Source organism: Nuphar pumila, chromosome 14 (genome assembly GCF_984573655.1).
Source record: "Nuphar pumila chromosome 14, dmNupPumi1.hap1.1, whole genome shotgun sequence".
NCBI classification, from domain to species: Eukaryota; Viridiplantae; Streptophyta; class Magnoliopsida; order Nymphaeales; family Nymphaeaceae; genus Nuphar; species Nuphar pumila.
Window position 1 is genome coordinate 77,302,336 of NC_143262.1, and position 9,363 is coordinate 77,311,698.

Here is a 9,363-nt window from a genome sequence, read left to right on the forward strand (position 1 = left end):
TTGAATTTAATCAGATTTAATCTGAATTAGATTGGATTTGGATTTATTTTGGATTTAATAAATGTGTCTCAAATATTATAATTGGATTTGGGTTTGATTTGAATCTAAATTAGAATTTAATTGAATGTCAATACAAGTTTAAATTATTTATTAATCTGAATCTTTATTGAAATTAAATTTTGACTTGAGTTTGAATTTGAATTTTCAATATAATACTTGCATTTTTTATAACTAATAAATAAATTAAAATATGAATTTATTTTTTAATTAAGTGAAAAGTTAGGGATTTAATTAATGCTAACTTAAGATTTAATTCATGTGTTAAAAGGAATCAAAATGTAATTAAGGTTTGAAATTTAATTTAAATTATAATTAGAATTTAATTTAATTTGAGCAAATTTGCATTCAGAATGCAATTTAATTTGAATTAAATTTAAGGTAAATTTGGATCTTATTTGGATACATATTGTAAGGGAGTTTTACTAAATTAGGGATTTGAGATCCAAAATCGAAAATCATTTAGAATTTTAAATTGGGAATTACATGGAATGAGAATTTTGATTTAGAAATCTCTTTAAAACCTAAGTCAATAAAATTTTAGAAAAATGTCCTAATATAAAACTTAGAAGACTAATCTTAGGTATATACTTAGATAGTTTTCTAAGTTTATTTTTTAGGAAAGAGACCTTCCTAGGGTGGGACATCCCACCCCATTGGGCCCTCTAGATGATTAGAACCTCTACTTTGAGGCCAGCCAAAGAAATCCTAAAACATAACAAAAAGGTAATAAAGGGCCTTGAAATTTGGAATTTAAAAAAAAAAACTAAACCCACTAAAAGGGTCAAATAAGCTTAGAATTTTAGGACTTCAAATAAGAAACAAAATAATGGATTTTGAAAAGTTTGGACTACAAAAAATATAGAGAATAAATGAGTGACTTGATTATTAATCTTGTGTTTTTCCATCATGATGCCTTGCTCGTTAACTAATGTCTTTTAATCTAGTGGTTTTACGGTTTTCAATGGGGAGTATCATAGCATATTTTGGACATGCATGTAAGTTGTAGCATGCTTACATGGACATTAACCATAATAACTAAATATCACATTGTGGCCATGCGCACATAGTAAATTGTATTCTATTTTATAAAATGTGTTAGACATTTGGGTCTCATAAAAGTTATTTCATGGATTACCATTACATTTGAAATCATGTTCAACTATTTGTTAATGTGTTAACAAGCTCTTCATAGTAAATTAGGGCTTTATTGAACTTTTTTGCACTCACGCATATGCATGCCGATAATTATGCCCATGTAATATATATATATATATATATATATATATATATATATATATATATATATATATATATATATATATATATATATATATATATATATATATATATATATATATATATATATATAGAGAGAGAGAGAGAGAGAGAGAGAGAGAGAGAGAGAGAGAGAGAGAGAGAGAGAGAGCTTCGAAGTTGGTTTAGCTGGTTTGTGACTAATATGACACCAGTTAGGAGGACCAACCATCACTGTGTTATTAAATAAACATAGGAACAGTGTAAGCAACAATGACATCAAATATAGGAACACAAATTGCCATTATTTTTTTAGTGAGCATCATTCAACTTTACATATCAATATAGTAAACATGAGAATGTTTGTAAACCAGTTATCAATAACCGAGTTAAGAAGACTCTCCAACAGTGGACATGGACACACAAACTTGTGGAAAAAACACCAAAGACTTATAGCATGCATGGAGGAGAAACTCAATGATTCTTGAGAGCTATGGCAGACAACAGAACCAAGAAGATGAAGATGACCACAGCAATGAAGGCAGCAACAGTGGCGCCGCTAACACGTTGGCAGAAGTCGTCAAACTGTTGACAGATGGCGAGCCAGTTTGCACTCGAGTTCCCATTGTGAGCCAAGTATACTATAGATGCAGAAGCAGAAGCAGCAGCAGTTGTCAGAGCAACCATTATCTGCACAGGAGTCAGTATAGAACAAGACCACCTTCATCCTCTTAACATATAAGCTCACAATCTCAGTTGTGTTCATTCATTGAGAACAGTTGTGGTCATACTTGTATAGAATCAATGGTTGGTTATATTCAATCTCCACCGCACATCTCACTTGCAAAACGCGAGATATGTGAGGGTGGGATCCAGGCACACCTGCCTCAAGTGAGACATGCAGTGGTGATGGAATATTGCGTTATACAATACGACTGTAAGTTTCATGCACTAACATGAAAAATCTGATATTGTCATTGGAACACCTCCGGTTGGGTGCGGCTTTACCCAGCCCATGACAAGCACAGATCTCATGATATGACATATGATGGGATTCATCCTAATGTTGGTCCCATCCATCTAACCAATGGTTAAGATTAATTCATATTCTCGTTCAGATGTGGACTAATCCTAGTCGTCCAAATGCAACTGACAGTTGGAGATGCATCAATTAGATGGCTAGGATCAACATAGATTCTCTGACATCATATATCAGATGATAGAATATTTTTTAGTCTAATGAGCTTCCTTTAAAAAAAAGCAACATGTGTCTGCTTTTGAAAGGCCGATCATCTTGGAAGGTGATCGCTACAATTATTAGACCCTGGTTCCGTGTGATGACTTTTTTTTGGATTTATAACTCAAAAAAAACGGCACTCGCACGATTATTAGACCTGGCCGCACTGGCTCAACCTGCAGCCATACCTACTGTCCACATGCCGACAGCGTAAATGGCTTAGAAACACTGTCACAAGGATTTGTAGATTGATGCCGTTTCGATTCGCATATTAGATTTTTTTGTTTGGAAAAATAGGACACGAGTACAAGGAATTTTTTAATTTGTAATCAATAAATTTAAAACTAATTTTTGATATTTTAACACTAAAAAAACATTTTTACTGACACACATTAAACATATTAAAATAATGACGGTACATGTCATTATGTGAGCATGTCTGCTTGTGTCATCGGGGACACGCAGCCAAAATGGCGTGTCTATGTTGCATAGCGTGTAAAAGAGTGGCTTACTTTGTTAACTTCTTACCGTGTCAAATATGAGGAGCATGAGCCTTGGGGCAGCTGCATGGGGACGAACCATACCCACAATTGAGAGTGGGAGGGACAGCAGGATGTACCCACATACTATGCCGTTTGCAACCACAAAAAACCTGCCATATGATACAACCACAGAATGATTCCTCTCGAGTCTCAACATGCACAGTCAATTTTGAAATGACCAATTTGCCCTTATTATGGGTTGGACTCAGCGGGTCGGATATCTGACCCATCAGGGTGCACTTGAACTAGGGATGTCAAGGAATTGGGTTTTATCCGATATCTGACCGAATTCAATTCCATTTAGTTGTGTTTGGTAAGCCAAAGCCATATCCGATTACAACTTGGTGTTAAATAATAATAATAATAATAATAATAATAATAATAATAATAATAATAATAATAATAATAATAATAATAATAATAATAATAAAGAGAATATGACATGGAACTTGACTCAACTTGAGACACGTACGTAGGAGTCCTATGCTGGACTTGTTTGAATTAGCCAGTGTTGCTAAGAATCCAAACCTACTTGGCTCAACTTCAGTAGTAGGAGCCCTGTTCTAGGCTCGCTTGACTTAGCCCAACTTAGCCAAAACTTGACTCGACCATAGAAATAGGAACCCTCTGGACCTATTTGACTTAGCCAAACTTTAGACAAAGTTGCTGAGTCCATGCAAATTTGTCTCAACTTCAGACACACAGGTGCCCTTGCGCTGGACTTGTTTGGCTTAGCCAAGGTTGTGGCAAACCCATGCAAATTCAACTCGACTCTAATTTACATGCAAGCTAAGGCAGAGAGGCTCACAAGAAAGCTGGAAGATCATCGTAGCTCGCTTCAAACTGGAAGAACTGTGTGAAGAAAGGTAGTGTCTGGTCAGTGGTTCCCATGGTGATGGCTGCCGCAAGAGCTGCACCAAGCGCAAACAAACGAACAATGAAGTCGACTACAGCAATCCCCCTGTTCACTCCTCTTGCGATATGCCTTGGCCCGACTTCGGCTGCAAGTCTTCCTTTCTCTACTGCGCTGGTCTCGGCCACCTCGATTGAGCTGGATGGGCCTTCACCATTCTTCATCTTCACTATGTTGGTTGGGCTTGATACCGTCAAAATGCTGCTGCTGCTGCTGCTGCTGGAGCTCTTAGGAGTAGTCTCAAATAAGACAAGCTGAGTTCAATTCCAGACCTCAATGACTACAGTCTTTGTTGGTTATGGTCTTAAATAGAGCATATAGTCTGAGATTGAAGATAATAAACTAATGGAGTTGTTAAATCCATAATGGAATGTTAGTTCAAGTGCAAGGCTAAGGATTAGGCAAAAGGAGGAGTTGTTGTCAACTTCTCCACTTTTCCAAGTTGGCCAAACCAATGTTGTATCGGTATCGGCCCTGAATGGTTGGGCCACCGATTCAGCTGTATAAGGTCCATACCGATACTCAAGTGAATCATTCTGTATCGGCCAGAAAATAATAAAAAATTATTATGCATCAATGGTAACGTGACACATGTCAAAACCATTAAAATAATCTTAAAATAAAAACAATTAATTTTTAATGGTTTTTGCATTTATTTAAAAATTAACCGATTCAGGGTGAAGTGTATCGATTTTCTGCCGATACAATACTGATAAGGTTGTGCTAAACCATTAAGGTCCCCACCCCTGCTTTCCACAATTTTGGCGATCATGGTATTACAAGACCAACCAACGGGGCTCCACTTATCTGGTAGGAGCAGTTAGTGCAGGTCACCTTGTGTTGGGTCGTTGCAAGTTAAAAATTACCCAATGGTACCGTTTTTTAACTGGTGGAGTCGGTTTAACCCTCAGCTTGCCTTTCAAAAAAAAAAAAAAGACCAACCAAACCATATTATGATTTTTTTTAATATTAACAAGTCCCATACAGGCAGAGAGGTGCCACATTAACCATGGACCAGAGTTAGTGTCCATAGTCTAGGTTTCCATTTAGCTTAGGCCTTGCGGCAAAAGACACGCACCCTGGGTATCGAACTCCCGACCTACTTCAATTTGAAAGCCTTAAGCCAAACCACCTAGACGGATGTGTGGTGCCCTTGTGGACAAGCCATATCACAAGTTTATGTTGTGCTGGAGTACAGCAATTTTTGGGTTTAACAAAGGCCTTGCCTTATGCCTTTAACTCGATGAGTGGACTTTGCATGGTCCTTTGTTTCATTAAACAATGGAGCCTGACTTATAATCCAACAAAGTCGAACCCAAGTTCAATAGAGGTACTATGCACCCCAAACTGAATCGAATTAACCTAGATCTAACTATACTTGACCCGAGTCTGTCCTGTTTACATGTCTTAGTGTAGTTGTGGGCAGGGGCGTAGCTAGGATTCATGTGAGGGGGGGGGGGGCAAACAGGGGTGTAGAAAAAAAAAAAAATTTGTGTGATAGTCGGGGGTTGGGGGCAGCGCCCCCGAAAAAATTTTTTTGAGATAAAATTAAAAATGGCGAAATTATTAATAAAAATCTATTTCATATGGACAAATCAAACTATTTGCTGCAGTAAGGGCTGGGCTAGGACTGGGCTGGGCTAAAAAATGGATAAAAATCTATTTCATATGGAATCAGGGCAGGGCTAGGACTGGGCTTTTAAAAAAAAAAAATTTTTTTTTTAACTGTTTGTGGAGGCAGGACTGGGCTACAGCCCAGTCCTGCCCCCCCCCCCCCCCTAGCTACGCCCCTGGTTGTGGGCCTGTGGTGTAACACTTTAAAATTTTTATTTTTAAAATGTCTATCTCGAAAGTTGTGTAAAATTTTTTTAAATGGTTTTATAAATTTCTGCAAAAATTCAAGCAGGATAAAATCTTTGGCGTATTACATATCTATCATATCCTTTTCAAATAACTTCAAATTTAAAATTGAACATTCGCAAATAAATAAATATCCATTACAAACTTTGAATTAAATAATGATAGTGTCTTTTCAAATTAAATAAATATCAAAGTATTTGAGCGCTTGTGAATGCTCGCAATCCAAAAATAAAAAAGGTATAACTTGGTTTTCGTCGCAACCTCCCGTCATCGCATAGTCGTCTATTCCCTATCTGAAAATATTAAATAATAATAAAGTCAAACAATTAAGCTCTCAGTAGAGTCACTACAAGAAAATTGTTAATTAGCGACGGAAATTAGCGACGGATTTTTTCCGTCGCTACTTAGCGACAGATTAGCTAGAGATAGAATCTGTCGCTAATTTGCGACGGATTAGCGAGGAAACGATTTTTATCGCTAATCTGTCGCTACTTAGCGACGGATTAGCGACTGCATGTTTTTGTCGCTACTTTTGATTACAAGAACACCATTTTAGCGACGGATTTAGAGAGGGAACTCTGTCGTCGCTACTCCGTCGCTAATTAGCGACGGAGTAGCGACAGAATATTTTCCGTCGCTTTTTTGGTATTTGGGTTTCGCGACGGCTTCGCGACGGAATTTTGCCGTCGCTAAGCCGTCGCTAAATGTCGCGTAAATCCCTAATCCCATCCCTCTTTCTCTTTTCCCTGTTTCGCTGTATTGCTCCCTCCCGCCGCCCGTCGGCTCTCGCCACCGTCCGGCCACCGCCGCTCCCCGTCCACCGCTCGCCAGCCGGCGCTCGCCAGCTGCCGCTCCCCGTCAACCTCCCCCCGCCACCGTCCGGGGAAGCGCAGGTAATATTCTTCTTCTTCTTCTTCTTCTTCTTCTTCTTCTTCTTCTTCTTCTTCTTCTTCTTCTTCTTCTTCTTCTTCTAAACGCAGGGGGTACGCCCCTTCCCTGCCGGAAACGGAGGGGGTTTAACCCCCTGCCGTGCTTTCCGGCAGGGGGGGTCGACCCCCTGCGTTTCCGGCAAGGGGGGTCGACCCCCTGCCGGAAACGCATGGGGGGTCGACCCCCTGCCGGAAACGCATGGGGGGTCGACCCCCCTGCCGTAAAGGCACGGCAGGGGGTCAACCCCCCATGCCGGAACTGCCTTTCCGGCAGGGGGTTTAACCCCCTTCCCTGTTTTGAAAAGAATTTTTGTCGGCTGGGCCGGCTGGGCCGGCTATGGCCCTGTCATAGGCTCGCCTAGCACCCAGCCGACTGGGTGCTGGGCCTGGCGCACCTGCCAGCATGCTGGCAGTCAGCCGAGTGCTACTCGGCTGGCTGCCAGCCAGCCAACAGCCACCAACGTGAATAAAAAGATTTTTTTTTTGAAATAAAGGGATCATACCCAGCCGATCACTCGGCTGGGCCAACAACGAGGGTTCACGGCTTGACTTCGGCTGGTCTGTCAGCCGACACCCATACCACATCGATCGTGCCATGGATTTCTTTTTGAAAAAAAAAATGAAAAACAAGGAAAAATATCAATATAACATAGTGGATTCGTAGATCCACTGATTCGCCATGGATTTCCATCAAAACATGCATGGAAATCCTACCTCTACCCGATTTCTCAAACGTTTCACATAAGAAAATACCCGTACCTTGAGAGAAAAACGCGAAAAGGGGCTGTGGAAGGGAGCTTGGCTGAGCACAAGGCCTCCAACCTTCTTAGTCTATCTCTTTCTCTTCCACTCGGCTGGGTTTAACAAAAATTTGTTATGAGATACCTACGTTGCCTATGTGATCTGTTTTGAAAAGAATTTTTGTTATGGATACCTATGCTGCCCATGTGATCTCTTTTTAAAAAAAAAAAGTTATTATGTGATCCCTATGTTGTCCATGTGATTAGCTTGAAAAAAAAATTGTAATATGTGTATATAAGATGTCCATATGGTTTTAAGTGTAGTTTGCATATATGTTGTCCATATGGATTTTAAGTTGAAATTTTTTTTGTAATGTATATATACAAGTTGTCCATGTTGTTCAATTTGTTAGTTTGTTAATGTCTACTGGTAGTTAGTTTTACTTCAATTTGTTTTCTTGATTAGTTAGTTTGTTACTTAATTTGTTTTGTTTTTGTGCAGATTTTTCAACGGAACCAACTCGTGCTCGGCCACCTGTGGTAAGTAAATGACAAAAACAATGCAAATCGGGTAAATACCCGTGGTGAGTAAGTGATGCAAACGTATCACATGTTATTTAATTTATTGAATGCAGCACTTTATTGTTCACACACTCACTTAGTTGTTGATATCTAGGACTGCTTTGTTGGAGTTCGGAGATCATGCTGAGCATAATTTTAATGTAGAAATATGGAAGTGTTCTTATTTTTGGAGTACGGAGTCCATGCTAAGCATGGTAGTAGTTAGTGAGATATTGAAGTGTGTTTGCTGCAGGTACATGTTTGCCATTTATTTGATATGAATGATTATGATGTATTGCAATGTTTGATGTAATTGTATCCATGCTTGCATGTAGTTACTTTCAATTTGATTTTGACTTCCATGTGAAATTTTATAATAAAAGCATGCTTCAAATGATTGTATCATGTCATTAATAGTTTGCACATGAAAATATTAAGTTATCAATGCATGCATCAAAATTCTTGTTATTGTTTGACATAGTATATTGCATGATAAATTTGATATTTTCTTCATCGTCGCATTCTGATTGTTTTTTTCTTAATTCGTTAGGATACTATTCGTAACATCATACGACAGAATGACTGCAAACCGTGAATGGATGTACCGTAGGATAGTGGACAATGAGTTATCGCATGAATATATGGATGGTGTCGATAGTTTTATTGAATTTGCAACGGCGAGTGTCAGTACGGTAGATCCCACAGGTCGGATTAGGTGTCCCTGCAAGATTTGTAAGAATAATCGATTTGTAGAACCTCATGGCGTTAGACATCACCTATACAGGAAGGGTTTTGTGAGTGATTATCAGAACTGGGCGTTTCATGGAGAAGAATTTAGAAACGATTTTGATGCACGGGTGAATGTGGTGCACGATAATCCATATACGAATTTGATATTTGATGCTGCAGGAACAGAACTGGGTTCTGCTATGAGTTCTAGTGATGTAAGAACTGTCGTAGATGAAGAATCACCAAACGATGCAGCTAGTAGATTTTATGATTTACTTAAAGATGCTGATGAGCCACTTTGGAACGGTTGTGAGAGTCACACTATCTTGTCTGCAGTTCTTCAACTAATGAATTTGAAGTCCGAGTATAATTTGAGTCAATCATGTTTTGACCGTTTGTGCATGATTGTGAAGAGTATGTTGCCTAAAGATGAGAAATTGCCACAAAATTTCTATCGTGCGAAAATTATGGTCAACGCTCTAGGTATGAGTTACAAAAAGATTGATGCTTATCCAAATCACTGCATGTTGTATTTCAA

At 38.8% G+C, this 9,363-nt stretch overlaps 1 protein-coding gene across 1 annotated transcript; it reads right to left on the reverse strand.

Moving 5' to 3' along the window:
* Positions 1-1,788: 1,788 nt before the first annotated feature.
* On the reverse strand, positions 1,789-4,170 carry LOC149817027 (casparian strip membrane protein 2-like). The gene is made up of 3 exons (XM_089987808.1): positions 3,902-4,170; positions 3,080-3,203; positions 1,789-2,004 (listed from the first exon to the last, which is right to left on the reverse strand). Exons 1-3 carry the CDS (start codon positions 4,168-4,170, stop codon positions 1,789-1,791), a joined length of 609 nt encoding a protein of 202 aa, XP_089843934.1.
* Positions 4,171-9,363: the final 5,193 nt, after the last annotated feature.